Genomic DNA, 23,340 nt, shown 5'->3' with positions numbered 1-23,340 from the left:
TTCTGACACAATACAATCCAAAGACACAATGATTCAATACACGGCAAAAAATGGCAATACTTCCTTATTGAGTAAACGTCTGTTTTCCATAGCTAAGCCACTGTGTTTGTTTAAGAGCAGAAAACTTTTGTATGTTCAACAAAACACTGCAGTCCATACACACAATTGTCTTGGATCCAAGCTAAGGCATTTTCGAAAGCATTGTGATTCCGAGGCCACCTTAGGTGGGTCACCTAGTGTGATGACAGGCTAGTGCCCAAGTTCCTGTGTGCGCAGAACCAAGGCGGTGGTAAGGTCACACGATGGTGACCCCACATGAGGCAGCCTGGGCAAGGGCTACCAAAGGGATTGAATTCTAGTCAATGCTTCTTCAGAAAATATTCACTATTGCCCAAAATTTTTTCCCCTTTAAAGTTGTAGGGAGCTCGGAGGGGCGGGGGCTGCTGACGATGTTCGCCACTATGCATGTATTAAGATCAACGTTTAGGAGTTCATTTCTACCTTCAAGGAGTTGAACTCAGCTCCTCAGGTCATCAGCTGGTGTAGCTGATGATTACTTGAACTCAAAAAGCAGCCGCAGAGCCAGCTGCACTTACCGATGGCCTCCTTAGAACGTGATCTTTCAAAACTGGATACAGCCCTGCAATATGGGCAACTGCAACTTTCTGTATCTCACACTTAACGACTGTAAAACTGTCACTCAAAGCTCTGCTTCTCAATCTGCTGTCCCCCTGAGCCACTCTAAACGGGAACTCCAGGCTCCCTCTGTGGTGATTCTAAGATGGGACACAGGTTTAGCTGAATTCGCTGTCTCTTTTCTTTTAGAAAACATCTCCGGGAAGCCTCTACATGATGCCGCTTCTCAGGACTCGGGGACCAGCCACCCTACACCCCCGCAATGGAGGCAGTAGAAATGGAGAAACAAACAGCATCCCGTCTGTTCTGTCATTAACCACTCTGTAGACATGTGTCCCCACCAGAAGGCGTGAACCGCACCGAGGGTGGGGGAGTTCTCAGGCCCCCAAGCCACCAGTACCTTTGCCCGTCTCCCTGGAGAAAAGACAGAGCCATGGCGTCGTACAGCTACTGTTTGGCCCTCTTGGCTCTCGCCTGGCACTCCTCTGCCTATGGGCCGGACCAGCGAGCCCAAAAGAAGGGGGACATTATCCTTGGGGGTCTCTTCCCTATCCATTTTGGAGTAGCAGCCAAAGATCAAGATCTGAAATCAAGACCAGAGTCTGTGGAGTGCATTAGGTAAGGGAAGGCCGAGTGGAGGGTCTGTCCGTCTCTCCGTGGCTGGAGGAAAGCTGCACGGGACGCAAAGGGGCATTAAAAGCCTTTTCTCTCCTTTTGAAAACAAATGGTTGTCGTGCTGAGGCTTTTGGGGCCCTTCATTTTCTTTCTCTAAAGACTTCTTTTTCCAATAAAACAAAACGCCAAGGATGAGGAATAGAAAACACAGGCCTGTCAAGGGCCAATAATTTGGTAGCCAGAGCATCATTTCTTCCTGTACTGATAAACAGCACATGGTGGTGCAAGACTGAGAAGGAGTGGAGCTGAGCAGGATGGTACAGCCTGCATTTCCATCACTGGAGCAGGAAGTTGAGAGTTCCAGGTTACAAACCAAGACCCTGTCTCAGCAGCAGGACCTTGTCTCAAAAACACGAACAAATATAAAAATAATAAATAAATAAATAAATAAATAAATAAATAAATAAATTCGTAGGGCTGAGAATTTGGCCTAGTGGTACAGCTCTTCCTAGAATGCACTTGCGTTCTCTCCTCAAAGCTGCAAAATTAATTAATTTATTCATTCATCAATTAATCAATGAAACATGTGTCGGTAGACACTCATTTTAGCTGATAAACTTTTGTAGTAAATTCCTCTTTGACCTATATGCCCCAATGATCCGTGAATATCAGCTGCCTCGCCCTTGTTTGTTGTTCGTCATTATCAAGGGAATTTAGAGCTAAAAGAAGCAGGGTAGGAGGCAGGCCTGGTGGCGCCCGCCTTTAATCCCAGCATTCAGGGAGGCAGAGGCAGACAGATCGCTGTGAGTTCGAGGCCAGCCTGGTCTACAAAGTGAGTCCAGGACAGCCAAGGCTACACAGAGAAACCCTGTCTTGAAAAACCAAAATGAAGGAGGAGGAGGAGGGGGGAGGGGGAGGGGAGGGAGAGAAGGGGGGGGGGAGGGAGACTCAAGCAAGCCTTTTCTAGATACAGCCCACTACAATTTGAAACTATTTCTGTTAAAACGTCTTTCTCATAAAAAGCTGAATTCCCTTCTTCTGTCCTATTCTCCACACTCCCTGCCTTTGACTCTGTCACACACAGAGAATGTACCTGGTATAGACGGGACATCGTAGAATACTTAGGTATCTCGTGGCCTCTCAGAATACTTGAAGACAGCTAATGTGTCCCCCCACACTTTTCCTTCTCCAAGGCAATTTGTTTTAGTATCAATTCCTCTCATATGTGACTTTTTAAAACACTTCACCATTCTGTTTATACACCTGCACGCACGCGCGCGCGCGCACACACACACACACATCCTCCCACCCTACCCCCGCTGCTCCCTCCTTAACTGTGACCCTTTTAGACTGTGGCATCCAGCCACTATCAGCTCCCTAGCAGGATGTGACTGCCACAGAGCGTCACCTCACTCAGGTAGGAGAGCCTCAGAGGCCCTGAGCCCACATCACATGTGACTCAGCATCTCAGAGGGCAGCACTTTCCCTCTGCACCTCACAGCTTCTAGAAGGGAACCAGCACTCTGCCTTGCACCCCCTGATAGCTGGAAAAGGAAAGTAAAAATCAACATTAACCCTCAAAACTGGATTTCTGCTCATGCCGTAAGGAAAGCCAGGAACATTTTCACATTTTTTTCTTGTGAATATAGAAAAAAATAAATGCAGGATGGCATTAATATTGACTGTATCTTCCTATGACCCACGTGGACAAATGTTGCCTTCATTGTTCCTTATGGAATAGACTTCCAAACAAACAAGATGCTTGCCCTGAAAACGTATTAAAGATAGCAAAGCCAGTTTGGCATTAGTTTTATAAAAATAATATTTACATTATATTGTAAAAAATAATTTAGTATCTCCTAATAATCTTACAAGTTTGAAACAAGTAATTAAATATTGAAAGGAACAAAGTGACACTGAAAATTTTACATTCAGCCTTAGACCAGGAACTCTGGAAACTTCACCATATGGTGGAATACAGTGGGTCAGATTTTTCCTCCCATCACTGAGTCATGGGCCCACAACACAGAGGAGGAGCTCACCCGCCTGTCGCCTGTGGTGTTTTTCCTTCTGGACCCTGATTTGCTGAGTCAACACATTTATTCAGCAGGGAGCCTACCCCCACCCCCACTTCCAAGTCTGGGAGAATTAAAATCTTGCACCATTTCTTTGTTGATTTATTTGATTTTTACTTAAAATAATGTCCTTTGAAAAACAGCAGTGGTCACTTTTTAAAACATAAATTATAAGTTAGCCCAAAGCACACAATTCCTAAGGCATCTCTTACTGCCATCTCGCTACGGTTCTTGGCAGGCTTGATGTTTCTCATTTCCCTGTCTGCTTTCACCTCCAGGAATGTCACAGTCTAAATTTGTGACAAATCTGCAAACCTGAGGTTATTTTTAGGCTCCCACATATTAATATCCTAACCTATCTACATTCCTCTGGTGCTTTTTTTTTTTTTTTTTTTTTTTTTTTTTCTTTTTTTTTTTTCTTTTTTTCTTTTTTAGGCAAGTACTTGCTACATAGCCCAGGGCTGGCCTAGAACTCCCAGCCTTCTGGCTCCAGCCTGTCAATTATGCACCACACAGGCATGCACCACCACACCCAGCCATGCCTTGCATTCACTAAACGCCTTCACACCAGCTACTGCAATTTTTATGCTAGAAAATGCAGCTATAGATTATTCAGCTAAATATCAACGATAGTCCTTTTTATTATCGCTCCCTAATCCAAAGGAATCCACTGTGACAAGAATTTTAGCCAATCTCATGAAATCGTTAAAGGCAGCCTAAAGGAAAAATCTTGTCCCTGTTTTTACACAGAGGACCTTGAACCTCAGAGGGCACAGCCCCAAACCTAAGGGTACCAGAGCTGAGATTGGAGCCCAGCTCTGATGGTCCTGACTCCAACAACTGGCCAGAGTCTCCCCACCCACCCCCAACCCCCACATCCCCTTTGTCTTCCTTCCAGGTACAACTTCCGAGGATTTCGGTGGTTACAAGCCATGATATTCGCCATAGAGGAGATAAACAGCAGCCCCGCCCTTCTTCCCAACATGACCCTGGGCTACAGGATATTCGACACCTGTAACACCGTCTCCAAGGCCTTGGAGGCCACCTTGAGTTTTGTGGCCCAGAACAAAATCGATTCTCTCAACCTGGACGAGTTCTGCAACTGCTCAGAGCACATCCCTTCAACTATAGCTGTGGTGGGGGCCACCGGCTCGGGTGTCTCCACTGCAGTAGCCAACCTGCTGGGGCTCTTCTACATCCCCCAGGTACCGGCCTTCCTTTCTGTGACTTATTTTTATTATTTTGTAATCATTTTAATTCTGTTTGTGTACACATACACACACATACACACATGTGCGCGCATGCATGTGTGATTAGGTGCCTTCAAGAGACCAGAGGTGTCAGATCTCCCGGAGGTGGAGTCATAGGTGGTTACACATCACTCAGCATGGGTACTGGCAATGAAACTCAGGTCTTCTGAAAGAGCAGCTCAACCACTGAGCCATCTCTCCAGCCCAACTGGCATCTCCCTAGATGGACCCCAAAGGCATGGAGTAGGAGAAGCAGGTTTGGAGGGTTTCATGCTGGCAGTGTCCTCTGTGGCTTTCTGTAGGCACAAGAGTAGTTGGGAAAATGCATTGGGCTCTCTGAGACCTTTATGTCAATAAGACCTTCTCTGCTCTTCCAATATTGACTTCAATGTAACTCACGTGTATACAACTTGACCTCTCTTTTTCCTCAATGCTATTTTTCCATTCCACTCCTTTAATAACTGACATTCTATTTTTATCAAAAAGGACTAAGATCCTATGATGTGAGGCTCACCATTCAAATCAAAACTACCTGCCCCTAGTTCTTTACCCTCCAAGTTTCTTTTCTCTGTGATCAGCTTTAGCTCAGGGCAAAGTAAAGCTTCCCCAGAATACGGGAGCTTCATCAATGACTCACACATTTTGAAGCATGCTTGGAGGACACTTTAATTCCCCTCCCAACAAATATTTACAGAGTGTATATGAACAAAGTCTCCATCCTGCGGCAGAAGGTAGGTGTCTTTTCAAACACCAGTCATTCACCAAAGAAAGTGTTTTATAAGCATTGATACAAAGTTGCATTCCTCCCCCCCCCCAATACCAAAGGACAATAAACTCTAAATGCCATTTTATAACCTGATTTTCCCCCTTTAGCACTACGACCTGTCAAGCCAACCTTTCTTTGAACGAATAACTACAGATCTGTTATGTCACTTTGTCATTGGTCAAAATCACAAGCAGCTTAAATGTCCATGGATAAGAAAACAGATTCAGCTTGGTTGCGATATGGTCTTCCATTGTAAATTAAATTAAAGATCAGACTTCATTTCTTTCAGTGTTTAACATCCTAATTTAATATTCAAAATGCAATGAATACGTTGTTGCAAGGGGCCTGCTCCTTTGTTGGTAGCCTTACTCCTTTAGCAGACTTTCTGCAACAGCAAAGGCACGCTTGTCTCACTTTCAGGAAGTAAAAATGTTCCCCATAGGAAAGCCCTGGCTCTGTCATTTTTGTACCAAACTGCTCTGACTCAGTCTGTCTTAGTCAGTGTGCTGAGCATGTTTAAGTCTGGCAGACTGTGCAGCATTGTTTTCAAAGCACCATGAAGGTAAGTTGTCAGCAGAAGACAGAAATAGCATCAGGTAAAGAAAGAAGAAACAGAGAGCTTTGCTTCTGCATGGCTAGAATGGAAGACTGAGAGCATGAAGGATGAAAGTGTTAAGAAGACTCTAGTTGCCTGGGAAGGTGACACACACACCTTTCATCCCAGCAGGTGGATCTCTGCGCGCATGAGACCAGCCTGCTCTCTATAGTGAGTGATGCTGTCTCAGCTTACCTTCATAGTACATTTAGAATAGTGAACGCTGCACAGTCTGCCAGGTTTTAAAAAGCCAAGCACACTAACTGCCCAGAGAAACACTGTCTCAACAAAACAAGACGGAAAAAATGAAATAATAACAATGATGGCGATTTTGGTGATAATGGTGACTAGTCAAATATCGTTGTGGCTTCAGGTTAGAATCACTCAGGGAGATGTAAAGACCCCTCTGCCTCAGGCCACACTGCAGAGCTCAGGCTCCTGGTAGGTAGGCTAGGATGCAGTCCAACCTCAATTCTTCCCCCAGTACATTGCATTTCAGGGCTGGGAAGCACTGGCTCCGCGGGTAGAGCCATGGGCCCATCCCTGTCACTATGTCAACCACGCCATCAAATGGAGATAACAAAAAGACCAGCTGGAAGAAACTGGCCATGGATTACCATGTAGTTTTCCCCAGTTCAGAAAAGTTTGCTGTGCTTTTAAAGACTTTTTTTTTTCTGAGTGACATTTGCCTGACTTAATAGGTTGCCATTTGAAAACAGATCAAATATTATATTAAATACATTAAGAGAATGTATCCATGAGAGATAGTTTGGGTTTTAATTTGTATGCTTTTATAAGCATTTTTGGTCCATTTTGGGGTTTTTGTTTGTTTGGTTTGTTTTGTTTTGTTTCAAAAGAAGATGAAGAAATGAGCAATGATGGGCAGATGTGAGAGCAAATTCCTGAGTCTAAGACGTCTGTCTGTCAACCCACTGATCATCGGGGCTGAGTCGGCTGATCCCGCTTGCTAGGCAGGTGTTCCCTTGCTCCCCCACCACTCCACGAACACGCTGTTCACGTGGTCAACGAAGGCCTTCCCTACATAGCGGGGGGAGGGGGGACGCCGGGGGGCAGTCAGCCGAGGGTATATAAGTAGCTGTGTTCCCCTGCTAGAACCTCCAAATAGGCTCTCAAGAATTGATAACAAGCACACAAATCGCTTCATCTAATCGCCTGGATCCTGACTTTCTGCGGGAGGGCATCGTTCGGATAAACAAGTTATCAGTCTCATGTTCAAGCCCCTTAGACCAAAGCCCTTGTCAGAGAAGTTGTGCTTGCCTTTGGCAGATTTGGTGGAGTCTTTCTTAGGTCGGTATCTTTGATGTTTTTTTGTATATAGAGACTTAATTGGTTTAAGGGGGAAAAAAAAAAAAGAAGCCTGTTGGAGGTGTTTATTTTAAAACATTGTCAAAACAGAGCTAATTGTTTCCATTAGTAAAAACTACAAGAAAAGCCTTCCTGTAAATGTCTTTGGCTTGTTTTCTGAAAAAGTCGAAGGTGCATTAGAAACTAGTGAACAATTGCTGTTAAACACTACTTCATTTCCCAGAAGGACTCTATTGAAAGGAAATCTGTCCAGTTCATCAGAAGAAATGCTCTAATAACTTGGCACTCCTGAGCTGGTGAGCTGTGATGACTCCCAGGGGTGCTACCAGGGGCCCAATCAGGGGTATTGAGTCTCTGCAACTCTCAGGCATCTAGTAAGGCCCTGGGGGGAGGGGAGCCTGAACACTCCCACTAGGGTTGCTCAGCTCTTCCTTTGCCTGTCTTCTGTGGATATATATATATACACACATACATATACATATATATATATACATATACATATGCATAAATGTTGCAGAGCTCTGTACAACCTAATGGTGTCTGAGCTCCTTCCAGACAGTGATCTCTGAGCATCAAAGGATTTCTTTCCTTGACCGACACCTATGAGCTAATGTAGAGCTGCCTATAGCACAGTGTGTGGACTGGTCAACCACACACCTTCTCCGGGCCTGTTTTTCAGCCTCTGTAATATTTTTGAGACTCACATGAAAGGCGAGGCAAGTAGTCTTCTACTTACCTGGCACTGAGCAAAGAAAAGGGCTGTGGATGATAGTTGAACCCCTGAAAAGTCCAGAGAAGAAACGGTGTCTTTTGGATGATATTTAGCGGTGTTCAATATTGCTATTGAAGGGCGGGACGACTGAGCTCACATACTCAGCCTGATTAACTTAACCGAGCCTAAAAGCTAAAGCCGCTCTCAGAATTCATTGCAATTGGTGTTAGGTTTTGTCTAAAGAGCAGGGCCAAGTAGGAGAGGAATGCTGGGAAATGGGAATGGGGGGAAAAATGAGCAGAGTCGGAGGAAGGACTCTTGAGGGTCCTCTGAGGAGCCTCATGTTTGTAACTGTAGGAAAGCTGGTTCTCCCAGAGGTGGCTTATATCCAAGGCATCCATAACAGTAAGGGGAAGCCTGAGCCCAACAGGCTGGACATGCGCCACATGGACCTAGTATAAGCAATGAGGCACAGGGAACTGCACGAGACTCCCTGAAGAGTCGCGCAATCCACTATGGAGCAGTTGAGTCTATTGCTAGGCCCAGTTTTAAAAGCATCATCACGATGAATCAGTCACTGGGAACTAGAAAGTTCCCCTCCCCCCAATAAACTAGAGGGGGCGTCATGTTGAGGGCAGAACTGTTTGATTTTACCCACATTTCCATCCTGCCCACACTGACCGCGTCTGATACGTGACGTTAAGTGAAGCTTTGAGACTCAGCTGGCACCTCCCTGTCACTCATTCTCAGACCTTGGCTCTTCCCAGGTGAGCTACGCCTCCTCCAGCAGGCTCCTCAGCAATAAGAACCAGTTCAAATCCTTCCTCCGCACCATCCCCAACGACGAACACCAGGCCACCGCGATGGCTGACATCATCGAGTACTTCCGTTGGAACTGGGTGGGCACAATCGCGGCCGATGATGACTACGGCCGGCCAGGCATTGAGAAGTTCCGGGAGGAAGCCGAGGAGAGAGACATCTGCATTGACTTCAGCGAGCTCATCTCCCAGTACTCCGATAAGGAAGAGATCCAGCAGGTGGTGGAAGTGATCCAGAACTCCACCGCCAAAGTCATTGTCGTTTTCTCCAGCGGCCCAGACCTAGAGCCCCTCATCAAGGAGATTGTGCGGCGCAATATCACAGGCAGGATCTGGCTGGCCAGCGAGGCCTGGGCCAGTTCCTCCCTGATTGCTATGCCTGAGTACTTCCACGTGGTCGGAGGCACCATTGGGTTCGGTCTGAAGGCCGGGCAGATTCCAGGCTTCCGAGAATTCCTGCAGAAAGTCCATCCCCGGAAGTCTGTCCACAATGGTTTTGCTAAAGAGTTTTGGGAAGAAACGTTTAATTGCCACCTGCAAGAAGGCGCCAAAGGACTTTTACCTGCGGACACCTTCGTGAGAAGTCACGAGGAAGGCGGCAAGAGGTTAAGCAACAGCTCCATCGCCTTCCGGCCCCTCTGCACCGGGGATGAGAACATCAGCAGTGTCGAGACCCCTTACATGGATTACGAACATTTACGGATATCCTACAACGTGTACTTAGCCGTCTACTCCATCGCCCATGCCCTGCAGGATATATACACCTGCTCACCCGGGAGAGGGCTTTTCACTAACGGGTCGTGTGCAGACATCAAGAAGGTTGAGGCCTGGCAGGTAAGTCTCTCACTTAGCTAGCAGTTCTCTCAGTGATAAGGCGGAATCAGGGGGACCCAGCAAAGAAATACAATGGCTACATTATTTACTTTTGTGGCAAGGTGACCTCAAAGTACCTGCGAGGTGAACTTAAAGGAGGATTTACTGGGGTTCCCAATTTCCAAGGGTTCACTCTATGAGACATATGTGCTTGGGACAGACACTATACCCATAATAGTATATGGCCTAAAAGAACTGATCACCTCCTGGCCAACCAGGAAGCAGAGAAAAGGACCTACTAGCAGTCTGGTTTTCTTCCCCTCCCTCCATTATATCCAGGCCCTCAGGCAGAGGGGTGGTGCCAGTATCACAGTGGGTGTTTTCTCCTCAGCTAGCCCTATCTGAAGGCATGTTCATGTCACACTAAGGGGTATGCCTCCATCTCCTAGGTGACTCTAGATCCGTTAAGACGAGATTAGTTAGTCATCAAAGTGACCACAAAAATTGCAACATCAAAATGAGCACACAGTAAGGCTTTGGGTTCATGAAACCTTTTCAAATGTCTGAGAAACTGACGTCTACAAGACTGATGGTGTTCAGTTAGCTGTTGCTGGAAAAGTCCAGCCCACCTGTCCCCTCACCTGATGTCCACAACACCTGGAGCACTGCTCCTAAACGTTCTCAAGTGTCTGGGAACTGATCTAGTGTGACTTGGTGGCACACACCTTTAATCCCAGCACTCAGGAGGCAGAGGCAGGTGGATCTCTGTGAGTTCGGGGCCATCCTGGTCTACAAAGTGAGTCCAGGACAGCCAAGGCTACACAGAGAAACCCCATCTCAGGGGGGAAAAAAAGGTATTTTCCCTTGTGACTAATCCGGCATTTGTTCAATACCTATTGCATCCCATGTGCTAAGAACTAGGAAAGACACCATGCCTGCCGTTGTCTCAGTCAGCCAGGCTGGACCAGCCAGCTAGCCAGCTAAGCACAAGCTTAGGACACGTGCATATATGAAAGGCACGGCAAACCTAAAAAGGTAAGTGTTTCAACAAAAAACACCAGCCCTAACTACAGAAAAATCAGGACTTAAGTGAAGTTTTACCAGAATTTTAAAGGTTAGTCAATGGGATTTTTGAGGTACACAGAGACATGACATCACAAGGTTTGTCATCTCAGGAACTTCTGAAGGAAACTGGGCTGAGTCGCATCCTATGTGGCTGCTTGTGTCTTCCATGAGAACTCTGGTCTTTCAGTCAGACTCCGTTTTACACTTTTTCCTTTTTCTTAGTTCCAGAATGTATCAGAGAGACTGCATAAGAATGGAGTGGGGTACCTCTTGATCCTGAATCACATGATTCAGCCTCAGCACCCCCTTTCTAAGCTGTGATCTTAGGCAAGCCAAGACTCTAAGTGGCAGCCTCTTTCCCTGCAACATGGACTTTTCATGTCTAAGCCGCTGTCCACCCAGGTTTCCTTTAAAAACGAAATGGTATGTGAGAGCAAGTTGTAAACTTGCAAGCTATGAACAAATCTGTGATTAACATAGTAATAATTTGTGTGTGGGGGGTATGATTTATGTTCATGCATGAATGTGGGCATGTGTGCCACATGTATGCAGAGATCAGAGGTCACCTTTGGGTGTCCTCTTTGATCGCTCTCTCAAGGATGGTTGATGAGCATCCTGTTGTTTGTCTCATCCTCCTTCCCTCCAATGCTCTGACTACAGAGATGTGCCATCATGTCTGGCCTTTTACATACGTGGCTAGAAATCAGAACCCAGGTCATCACACAAGCATTGTTACCAGCTGAGCCATCTCCTCAGCCCTTATCAAAGTGATACCTTTAACATATTCATAATCAATCAGTTGACAAAAAAAAAAAAAAAAAAAATCAGTAAAACAGCTTTGTATACGGATTTCAACCACCATACGCATTTCAGGGAAGATACCAAGAAACAAAGAACATGTAGCAACTCTCATGCAGTTCTAAGGAGTAACTGTCCAGGCTCATAAAAACAAGTCAGGACTCACAGCTTCCTGGCCTCTCTTGAGTTGGAAAGTCTCACTCAAACATCACTGCCAAAGTCTCTAACTTCTGCGGGAGGGGAGGGGGGTACCCAAACCTCCTCCTTCACATTGACCCGCAGCCAATGCAGACAGTTAGGCTACAGCGAAGACGTCAGGACTCTGCTTCAGTCGCAGAGTTTTAAGTAAGATGAATTAAAGGGCAACATCTGGGTGGTAAAAATCATTTGCCTTTCGCCTCTTCACATCTACAGCCCATGAAAGGAAGACCTTGGCCCTTGAAAAATGCTACAGGAGTCAGTAAGGTTGGAAGGAAAGAAGTTCCCAGACCAGGAAGTAAGATGGCCGAGGCCAAATTTGAGTCAGGAGAGGGACTATAATTATGATTCGAGCTTATTAGTAATGTAATAGAAAACCCAAACCAAGTTGACCTGCCCAAGGGGCGGGGGAGAAAAACTTGTGGCTGTTCTTGCTGCAAAGGCTCAGAAGTGTCCCCACCACAGATGACTCCATCTTCATCTTTCTGTTCCTTATTCCCCAGTGTCGCTGTGGACCGCCTTTGCAGCAGCTTTAGGTTCAAAAAGGTTAAAAGGAGGGGCAGGGATGGAAAGTGTATCCTGAGGATGCTGCAGCAGTATCAAGGCCTATGGAGAAAGAAGCCTACTGTGTACTCGTTTCTTCTAAGCCACTTGCCCAGCTCCACCTTCAGATCACTTGTTAGTTATTGGTGCAGAAATCTTCTCATTAGCCGTTAGTATGGCATCTTTGCCTTTCGTCTCTTCAAGTTTATGTCCCATAAAAGGAAGATCTACACTCTGTGAAAGGTACCCCCGAGAAGCGCCATGTTTTATTTCCAAGCACTTTCCACCATGAACCTTCCCTTTTTGTCAAAATTCAGTTTTTCCTGGAAATCTTTTCCAGACAGACTCCCATGGACTTCCATTCTCTTCATTTTTCTTCCTCAGTACTGCTGGCCTCCCGCTAAGCCTAAGCTTCTTTGGCCACACACTAAGCCTTACCAGTGCGTGGAGCATTTCTGGCTAAACTCTGCTGCCTCTTAGAATGCATGCAGATAGGTGCTTCCCATACATATTTACAAAGCGTACATCTCAGCCCTTTGGTGGAAATACCCTCAAAGACCACAAGATGGAAATATTGGCACATAGAAGAAAGTGAAATTCTCAGAACTTGCATTCATCTGCTCTTCTTTAAGACACCCTGTCCTTCTCAGAGTTTGGTGACTGCCCCGTGATCCCGTTATGTCTTCATTTCTCTCCCCTGATTTGCTCATTCTTTTTCCTCCCATCACTTCAGAAAGAAAATAAGAAAGCCACACATTATGTTGACATATATCTGAAGGAGAATTTTATGTTTTCTTTTTCTGTGGAATTATCATTTTCTTTTTAGCATTCTGAAAGCAGAAGGATGCCTTCTCTGGGAGAAATACCTAAATACTTTTTTATTTTAATCGATTTTGGTTGACACATTCATTGCATATAGTGACGAGCTTCACAAAGACATTTTCAGCCGAATGTGTCATGCATTTTCACCATAGTCCCTAGCCCATCATTCACCCTTCTCACCGCTCTTGATCCCCAGGCTTCCCCAGACAGTCTCACTTCTGTTTTACAGATGAGACTTGTATATCTACATAAAATCTAGGACCCACAAAGCAGAAAAAACATCAAAATATGTGATATTTATCTTTCTGAGTCTAGCTTATTTTGCTTCATCAGATAATCTTTGTTTATATCCATTCTCAGCTAATGACATAATTCTTATCTATGGCTGATTAAAACTCCAGTGAGTGTGTGTGTGTGTGTGTGTGTGTGTGTGTGTGTGTGTGTGTGTGTATTCTCTCTCAATCTGGGCATGGTGGCACTGGACGCTCTCTTCCAGAGGACCTGGATTTAATTCCCAGCCACATGCAGTAGCTCACAATAATCTGTAGCTCCAGTTCCCAGGGATCAAATGTCCTCTTCTGGCCTCCTGGAGGAACCAGGGTGCACATGGCTCACAGACATAGAAGCAGGCAAAACAGCCATACATGCAAAATAAAAATTGTTAAGAGAATAGTGACTTCACCCACACCAGAATGTACCTGATTATCTCAACTCAATTTCAGGCCCATCCGGCATTGTTTTTACACTGATGCCAGCAGGATCTGAGTTTTAAATATTATCATGTGCTCTAAAAGTTCTGTTTACTTATAGTATGCTAGAAAAGTATGTGGGAAGAAAACAGGATTTCAGGGCAATTGTGGGGCAAATGAGAAACTCAGGAGGCTGCAGTATAGAATTCCAAAGTAACAAGTTCTTTAGTGAAAATGTGAAATGTTCGAGAATATGACTTTGGGGTACTGTTCCTCCAAGTTAGGAGCATGGCCGAACCAGCCAGAACCAACAGTGGTACAGAATGTGTGCGGCCAGTGGTGTTGGTTTGTGTCATCTGTCTGTGGAAGATAACTAGCTAGACATAAAATATTATCATTCCAGCCCCCGGCCCCATCTTTCCCTACTCCCAGACAGTTTCACTGTGGAGGCTGCGGACAGAAGAGAGGAGAGAAGCCACCTGCTGCTTGGTGTGTTAAGAGCCAAGATGCCTAAAACAGGAGGAAAGAGATTGCTGCCAACAGCTCTAGCTTTCCTAGTGCTTGTGCTACCATTTGGAGTTCTCAGCGAGGCAGGGCAATAGGCAATGGACACACATGCATGCATTTATGGAAGATGAGACGTCCCCAGTCTACAGGCTGGGGACACAAGATGCCGGTAGCATGGCTCTGCCCTAGCCGGAAGACCTCATACCTGCAGAAGCCAGTAGTGCAACCCGCAGCTGGAAGATAAAAGCCTAAGAACCTGGGGAGGCAGCTGTTGGTGTAGGTCCTGGGATTCAGAGCCTGGACTTCTGACATGCAACCAAACAGGTCCCCAGTCTTGGGGAGAGAGGCCAGTTTACCTTTGTTTTCTCTGACCACCTGGAGGTTCTATTGGTGTCTGTGGCTCTCCTTCATTCCTGGAGTCATTGGTCACTGGTCCTCAGGAACGAGGGAGCAGAAGGAACAAGTGGCCTGTGAACATGAACAGAAATGACCTTCCGGGACCAGCTTCATGAAGCCAGGTCAATTTTATTCATACAAGGGCTATGTAGAACTGTGGGAAAGGAGTAGGGATATCCAGAGTGGGCAAATGTCATTGGCTGAAGGGCTGAAGGGCTGAGATGCCTCATTTACATGGAGAGGTATTCCTGGAATCCCAGGTGCTTGCTGAAGGGGTTCTTGTAAGGAGAAAGGAAGTTGGACCTGTAATTTCCCTAAGGGCTGTGTGACATTCCGCAGGTAGAGGATGTAAGGGCCCGGGATCCCCCAGACAGAGAAGAGGAAGCCTCGCTGACAAAGAGAGTCAGTCCTCCATTTTACGCTGAGCTCAGGGTTTGCCTGTCGTGGTGGTCTGTGACCTTAGCAGCAGGGTTTCCTTTCATGTGTCCCCTGACATCAAGTGTGTATCTTCCCCACCAGGCCAACTGGACTCACGTGCTAGCCTCCTCTGAAGCACACCAACGGGCTCACCCAGATAACACTTTACCAGGATTGTGGGTAATCTGCTATTCAGTCAGCTCCACATCTAATATTAATAATCCCATAATGTGCAAAGCATTCTTTCTGAGAGTGATGCTTTTTTTTTTTTTTTAATGCATTTAGTAAGGTACTCCTGTAATCCCAGCACTCTGGGAGGCAGAGGCAGAGGCAGACAGATGCCTATGAGTTCGAGGCCAGCCTGGTTTACAAAGTGAGGCCAGGACAGCCAAGGATACACAGAGAAGCCCTATCTCCAAAAACAACAACAACAACAACAATAAAAGAAAGAAATTTTTAAAAAGAACTATTACTGACCTTTTCCCCTGGACACTGGGCCAGTTCTATGGGAGGCAATGTGGAGAGGCGGAAAGGTGTGTTTGCATCCCATCCCTAGCCCTTACCAACTGAACTTCTGCAAGTTGCTTGAGCCTTTTATGCCGAGTTTCATCATATATAAAAGGAACTCATAGTGAGGCATCAGCGAAGCTATATGCGTAAGTGTTGATGCTGAGACGTGGCAGATAGAGGACACAGGCTTTCACACCCCTCTACTGATCTCGTCTCCCTTCACAGCAAAGCCAGAGTTGGTGTGACAAGTGAAGGAGACAACATGTTATAACCATAGCATCCTCCGTGACAAAGCAATTGCATGCATAGGAGACTAAGGTATGGAGCTTCCGGGAGCTTCCTAGAGAAGTTTGACTTCATCTGAGCCATGGAAGGGCCTCAGCCAGTATTATCTTGAGAAGGATGGACCAGCCATAGCACTGAGCTCTCGGGATGAGAAGAGGGGGGCTCCTGAGAGCAACAGGCAGGAGACTGTTAAAGGGCACAGGGCCCTTTGGTCCCAAGGAGAGGACAAATCTGACCATACAGAGAAACCTTTTGTAAGAGGAAGTAGGAAGGGCAGGTGGCACTCTTAAGTGGGGGCTTGTGTGAAGTACCCCCTCCAGTCAAGAGTGATTTAAGAAGTAAGTGAAAATGAAGGCAAACCTGAGATTGATGACCACTAGCGAAGGCTCAGGAGAAAATGGGTAGCACAAGACCTTGGTGGGATCCATTCCCACCAGTTTCGAGGATGGTTCTGTCTGGTGGCATAGAATGAGCAGCCCCTGTTCCCCAAAGTCCTGGGACAAAAGCCGGGACAGCCAGGGGGCAGTGAGGACACTAAGGCGGTAGACTGTAGAAAGCCAGCCCACTGAAGCAGCCAGGGACGTGCCAGAGAGTGAGCAGGTTCCTGCTATGGACTTCTGCCTCCAAAGATGTCTCTGAGTTCTTATGAGTAAATCCAGGTGACTCCTGTTTCCCGTCCTTACAATAAATGCTTACTTTAGAGTTCAACCAATACAAGAGTATGTTAAGAAGCCCTGTCACTTCTGTGAGGTTCTCCTGGGGCTCTGGCCAGGCCAGCACGGCTTGTCATAGTTTGTCGCACACATCAGATAACTGTGAAGAACTGGTGTTTGTTTGGGCCTCAGAAGGGCCAGTAAGTCTACAACTCTATGTACTTACACTAAACTATTTCCCAGTATCTGATTAGATACTGGACTTTAAGCACTTTTAAAATAACGATAAACTGGGCATGAAGCTACATGCCTGTCATACCAGCACTCAGGAGGCAGAGGCAGGAAGACTGAGATTTCAAGGCCAGCTTGGGCTATGTGGTGAAACTGTACCCATCTACACACACACACACAGACACACACACACAACTATGAAAGTGGATGTTGCCTCTAAATGCCCTCCAATCCACAGACCAGTGGAGTCAGTGCTCAAATTGAGAGAGACACTTTAGCCAACCCAGCCATAACTCACCACACCTCAGGTAGGCAAGTGAGACCTGCAAGAGATGAGGGGGGGGGGGAGCTCTGAGGTCCTGTGGAAATGAGTACACCATACTCATGACTGGGCCTTCTCTCTTGGCGCCTCAGCGGCAAAGAACAGGAGCTACAGCAGGGCATGCTGCCTACAAGCTCAGGCTAGCCATCCTGGAGAAAGCCCTTCCTTCAATTTTCTGTACCTCAGCTCCCCAATAAAGTGGGGTGTGGAGCCAGGTATGGTGATGCATGCTTTTAATTCCTGCACCCAAGAGCAGGAGTAGGAGGATCTCTTAAATTCAAGATGGGGGGGGGGGGCGCGGAGCAGTTAAGAGCTCCCAGCAACCACATGGTGGCTCACAACCATCTATAATGTGATCTGGTGCCCTCTTCTGGTGTGCAGGTGTCAATACAGATAGAGCACTCATACATAAAGCCCCTTTAAAAAAAATAAAATTCAAGATCAGTGCAATCTACAGAGTGAGTTCCAGGCCATCCAGAGCAACACAGTGAGACCCTGTCTCAAAAAGGGGCAGGGTCTCCATGCTATCTGTTTTGTGATTAAATAACTTGAAGCACTATGGGCCATGCCTCAACGGCAGTAAAATATTAGTATTTTAAAATGTAAGTGACTTTTGTGTTTTAGCAATTACTACAGTTGCTTGTTTGTGCAAGGGCTCTGTGATCCCTAAGGATATGCCACGACTGTCAACAGTGGTGGCCACAGCTCCACCCACAGTCTCGTTGTTTCTTCTTTCTACTCTACCCTGAATCTTGGCAGCAAGACATCTATCTCCACAGACTCAACCATGAGGGAAGAAGGTGCAAACAGCAAGAACTCTGTCCCTCACACCCAACTCGGGAGATGCCAGGAAGGGCCTGGCCCTGCTGGTCACAGTCCCACAGGTCATGGTGCACCTGCAGAGGCTGTCATTTGACTGTGGTCACAGGAGACATATTCTTTCTTCCTCCCTATCTTCAGAAAGGTGTTTCCTCCACCATTTACCACAGCTACTGTGGACATATGCAAGCACTATAAGGAAAACTGGAAAAAGACTTCTTTGGTTTCACGTTTCTCTTTTCACCGGGATGTGTACCACAGTACACATCCAACATAGCCACGTGTGGCGGTCCATGGCTCCTAGTCATTCCCCTCTGTCCTCCTCAGGTCCTGAAGCACCTACGGCACCTCAACTTCACCAACAACATGGGGGAGCAGGTGACATTCGATGAGTTTGGTGACCTGGTGGGGAACTATTCCATCATCAACTGGCACCTCTCCCCAGAGGACGGCTCCATTGTGTTCAAGGAAGTTGGGTATTACAACGCCAATTCCAAGAAGGGAGAGAGACTCTTCATCAACGAGGAGAAGATCTTGTGGAGCGGGTTCTCCAGAGAGGTATGAGTGAAACAGGCCATGCACTGCCTCCGCAGACAGAGAACTGCTGGCTTCATCAGCTCTGAGAGCCCAGCTCTGAGATCCCAGGGTCCCTATGAACTTCAAGAGTATATAGTGATGAGAGGAAAACCAGGAGCCTACGCTTCATGGCTAACCTCACTTTTGACTCCCTGGCTAGTCATGAAGTTTCCCAGGCTAAAACTTCCCCCAACCGGAGCAAAATGTTTAAGTAAACATCTCTCAAGTCAGTGGCTCTTTACCATGGGGAGGTCTCCTATGACAGTGAATCTCATCCACAGAGGGCAAGTCCTCACCTCAGTTACAAAAAAATGTGCCATGGCCTTTTCAGAATGGAGGTTTTGTGATGCCACAGGCTAAAGTGTTACCCCCACTAATTACCCTTGTCTACATTTCCAATGACCAGAGCCCAGACTGACTAACCACCCAGCTCTATAGAACACCTCTATTGTATTATCACCTTATCGTTTGCCCCATCGACGCACATAATTGTCATTGCTACAGGGCTCATCTCCCCTCCTACTTGGAAGCTATTTCCTGTACAGTTCCCTATAATCCTAATGTCCTCTATCAGGCTATGGGCATGACAGGCGTAAGCATTAATAAAGGTATAACAGAGATAATACTTACAATGCAGTCATTTATGTCCCTAACTACTTGACAGAATAGTAAGTTAAATTTCAATTTTTTATCGAAATGTGATCGGAAAACCAGCACACAGTAGGAACCCAACAAACCTTGAAGTCAACCTGACTCTGCCTGAAAATTTTGTAGAGGCAACCACAAAAATACTGTTGTGTGTTTAACTATAAATTATATCTTAAGAATGTCTTTACAAATCTCATGAAGTTGCCACTGAGATTAAGTGAGATCTCCGACTTTGCGTGTGTGTTTGAACCAAACCATCAAGGGTGTCCACACTTGGCCTTAGCAGCGTTTGCTTTTATAGGGAATGGGACCAAGGACCCTGCCTCCCACTCTCTATACATAATGACCCAGAGTTGGCCGCACTGATCCATACACCCAAACACCTCACTCTGCCCATGTCAAAGGAGGTGTAAAGCTAACCTTGACCCCCAGCTGCAAACCTCTCACTTCTATGTTCTCTGCCCTCAGGTGCCCTTCTCCAATTGCAGCCGGGACTGTCTGGCAGGGACCAGGAAGGGGATCATCGAGGGCGAGCCCACCTGCTGCTTTGAGTGTGTGGAGTGTCCTGATGGAGAGTACAGTGATGAGACAGGTAAGGGATCAGCCCCTCACAGGCCCTGCGCAGAGCTTGGCCTGCCTCGGTGTCAGCAAAGGCCATGGGAGAGCTGGTGCTCTGAATCATCGGCCTGTTAAGGGGAGCATGCCTCAGCCCTGCACTCCGCTGGAAACGACATGGAGGAGAAAATCCTTGTCAAGTATCTTTTTAATGTTCCAGGTGTTTATATGCATTCCTGTCGTGCGCCTCTGCCTCCAACCCTGCCCTCCAATAGTGTTCTTCCTGGGTCTCAAGCTCTCTCGTTATCATCTATCTATCTATATCTATTTATTTTATGTGTGTGTTTTCCTTGCATATGTGTATGTGCACCAAGTGCATGCCTGGTGGCCACTGGTGTCAGCAGAGAATATCAGATCTCTGAGAACTGGAGTTACAGATGGTCATGAGCTGCCATGTGAGTGCTGGGAACTGAACCTGGTCCTCTGCAAGAGCAACAAGTACTCTTTACCACTGAGTCATCTCTCCAGCCCACGCTCCAGTTCTTCCAAAGGGGAATCATAATTAAACCCCTTATGGGGCTGTGATAATTAAACAAATTAATATTGTTCTACATATATGCTTCTTAAATAAAGCTTTGACTTTTGCATATTGGAAGGACTAGATAAATATAATTTTTGTTCTTTTAACCTTACCTCAATAATGGGTAAGCTCCTCTTTCTCTCAACCTTAGAAATGAGAAAAACAAGGCTTGGAGAGTAACTGTGGCTAAAGTTACACAGCTAGTAAATGACATGGCCAGGATCCCATCCCAATCTAACAGAAAAGTCCATTCTCCCTTCTCTGTTCTGAACTGCGCAGGGCCACATGGGCAATGACAACTTAGTAAATAGTCATCGTTTAGATGACTGGCTCTCAACCTGTGGGTCGCGACCCCTTTGGGGGTCACATATCAGATATTCTGCATCAGATCTTTGCATTATGATTCATAGCAGTAGAAAAATTACAGTTATGACGTAGCAACAAAAATAATTGTATGGTTTGGTGTCACCACAGCATGAGGAGCTGCATTAAAGGGTTGCAGCATTAGGAAGGCTGGGAACCGCTGCTCTAGATAACTATGTGGCCTCCGTCCTTGGGAAGTTGAGAACATAGATGTGACACATGCATGGGGCACTCTCCCTTCAACTGAAAGGACATCTTTTCTGGCATGGCAACAAAGCCCAGGCACAGATCCAAAATCAGCCAGACTACCAATGAGATGGGAGCAGTTGTGATACACCTCACTACGGTAACCCACGCTACTTACAATCCATTTGCATGCCACAACTCCACCCTGAAAACTTCAAACAGGGATAATTTAACTTGTTGTTGTTCTTGTTGTTGTTTTTTAAGTATAAGTCAGACAGAATCTGAAACAATGTTGCCCCACTGTTAGACCTCTGGAGTGCAAGATCCTGTCTACTACAAACTATTGCAGACAGTGTTAAAAAAAATGGGCCACCTACAGTAGAACCTTCAAAGTGTTTATTCTTGATAGATGTAAAAAGTAACAATGATATCATCAATAGGTAAAAATCTAATTGACCACATCCACCCTCCACATGCACACTTACACTGACTGTGCCACACAGTAACTGAATGTGCACTGGGTCCTTTTCAGATGCGAGTGCCTGTGACAAGTGCCCGGATGACTTCTGGTCCAATGAGAACCACACTTCCTGCATTGCCAAGGAGATTGAGTTTCTGGCGTGGACAGAGCCCTTCGGAATCGCGCTCACTCTCTTCGCGGTGCTGGGCATTTTCCTGACCGCCTTTGTGCTGGGCGTGTTCATCAAGTTCCGAAACACGCCCATCGTCAAGGCCACCAACAGAGAGCTGTCCTACCTCTTGCTCTTCTCGCTACTCTGCTGTTTCTCCAGCTCCCTCTTCTTCATCGGGGAACCCCAGGACTGGACATGCCGCCTGCGCCAGCCCGCCTTTGGCATCAGCTTCGTGCTCTGTATCTCGTGCATCTTGGTGAAGACCAATCGTGTCCTCCTGGTCTTTGAGGCCAAGATACCCACCAGCTTCCACCGGAAATGGTGGGGCCTCAACCTGCAGTTCCTGTTGGTTTTCCTCTGCACCTTTATGCAGATTGTCATCTGTGTGATCTGGCTCTACACGGCGCCCCCCTCCAGCTACCGCAACCATGAGCTGGAAGACGAAATCATCTTCATCACGTGCCATGAGGGCTCACTCATGGCGCTCGGCTCCCTGATTGGCTACACTTGCCTGCTGGCTGCCATCTGCTTCTTCTTTGCCTTCAAGTCCCGGAAGCTGCCAGAGAACTTCAACGAAGCCAAGTTCATTACCTTCAGCATGCTCATCTTCTTCATCGTCTGGATCTCCTTCATTCCGGCCTACGCCAGCACCTACGGCAAATTTGTCTCGGCCGTGGAGGTGATCGCCATCCTGGCAGCCAGCTTTGGCTTGCTGGCCTGCATCTTCTTCAATAAAGTCTACATCATCCTCTTCAAGCCTTCCCGAAACACCATCGAGGAGGTGCGCTGCAGCACCGCAGCGCATGCTTTCAAAGTGGCAGCCCGCGCCACACTACGCCGCAGCAACGTCTCTCGGAAGCGGTCCAGCAGCCTCGGAGGCTCCACGGGCTCCATTCCTTCCTCTTCCATCAGCAGCAAAAGCAACAGTGAAGACCCTTTCCCGCAGCCAGAGAGGAAGAAGCAACAGCAACCGCTGGCCCTGAGGCAACATGAACAGCAGCAGCAGACCCTGACTCTCCAACCACAGCAACAGCAGCAGCCACAGCAGCCACGATGCAAACAGAAAGTCATCTTCGGCAGTGGCACGGTCACCTTCTCTCTAAGCTTTGACGAACCTCAGAAGAACGCCATGGCCCATAGGAACTCGATACGTCAGAACTCCCTGGAGGCCCAGAAGAGCAATGACACCTTGAGCAGACACCAGGCACTGCTCCCACTACAGTGTGCAGACGCGGACTCAGAAATGTCCATTCAAGAAACTGGCCTGCAAGGGCCCATGGTAGGGGATCACCAGCCAGAACTGGAAAAACCAGAAGAAATGTCCCCAGCAATGGTCGTGTCCACCTCTCGGAGCTTCGTCATTAGCGGTGGAGGTAGCTCCGTGACGGAAAACATACTGCACTCCTAATGGATGGGAAAGACTATCCAGTTGACTGAGTTTTGTTTGGAGTCCCAGGAATAAAGACGGGTCCCTCCTTTCTTCCCAGGAAGCCAGGGATGGTAGGTACATCGAATGCTTGTACTCGATTGCACTGCTTTGAACAACGGCAAACTGGTGTGCTCCTCAAGGTTAGAGGAGCCATGTTTGGGGTCGTTTTCCAGAGCCCAGTGTCATACCCAGGTTTGCTGACGTCTTTTCTTCTGCTCTGTCCACAACCAGCTCAGATGAAAGTGCAAGGCTATTAAGCTACCCACCCACGTCCCTCCTTTTAAAAACACATATATCCAGAAATGCCTGCCTGCCTGCCCTGAGATTCCATACATAGCATGATCTGAAATACGGTCCTGATACAGAACAACAGGACTTCAGATCTGCCACCGCTACAGCTGAGTCTGAAAGCCAGATAGTCGCCAGGTAGACTGACACATTGACAGAGGACAGAACTTTACATGTTCAAGACATCAGGCAGATGTGTCCTCTCCTATTTATAGACCTTTG

At 46.9% G+C, this 23,340-nt stretch overlaps 1 protein-coding gene across 1 annotated transcript; it reads left to right on the top strand.

The window, feature by feature from the left end:
• The first annotated feature begins 1,032 nt into the window (after positions 1 to 1,032).
• Positions 1,033 to 22,931, top strand: Casr (calcium sensing receptor). Its single transcript, XM_051149872.1, has 6 exons — positions 1,033 to 1,254; positions 4,225 to 4,531; positions 8,743 to 9,627; positions 18,189 to 18,419; positions 19,554 to 19,677; positions 21,302 to 22,931. Exons 1-6 carry the CDS (start codon positions 1,070 to 1,072, stop codon positions 22,807 to 22,809), a joined length of 3,240 nt encoding a protein of 1,079 aa, XP_051005829.1. The 5' UTR covers positions 1,033 to 1,069; the 3' UTR covers positions 22,810 to 22,931.
• Positions 22,932 to 23,340: the final 409 nt, after the last annotated feature.

Source organism: Acomys russatus, chromosome 8 (assembly GCF_903995435.1).
Source record: "Acomys russatus chromosome 8, mAcoRus1.1, whole genome shotgun sequence".
Taxonomy (NCBI): domain Eukaryota; kingdom Metazoa; phylum Chordata; class Mammalia; order Rodentia; family Muridae; genus Acomys; species Acomys russatus.
Note: the sequence above shows the minus strand (reverse complement) of the source record. Positions and strands in the feature narration are given on the sequence as shown.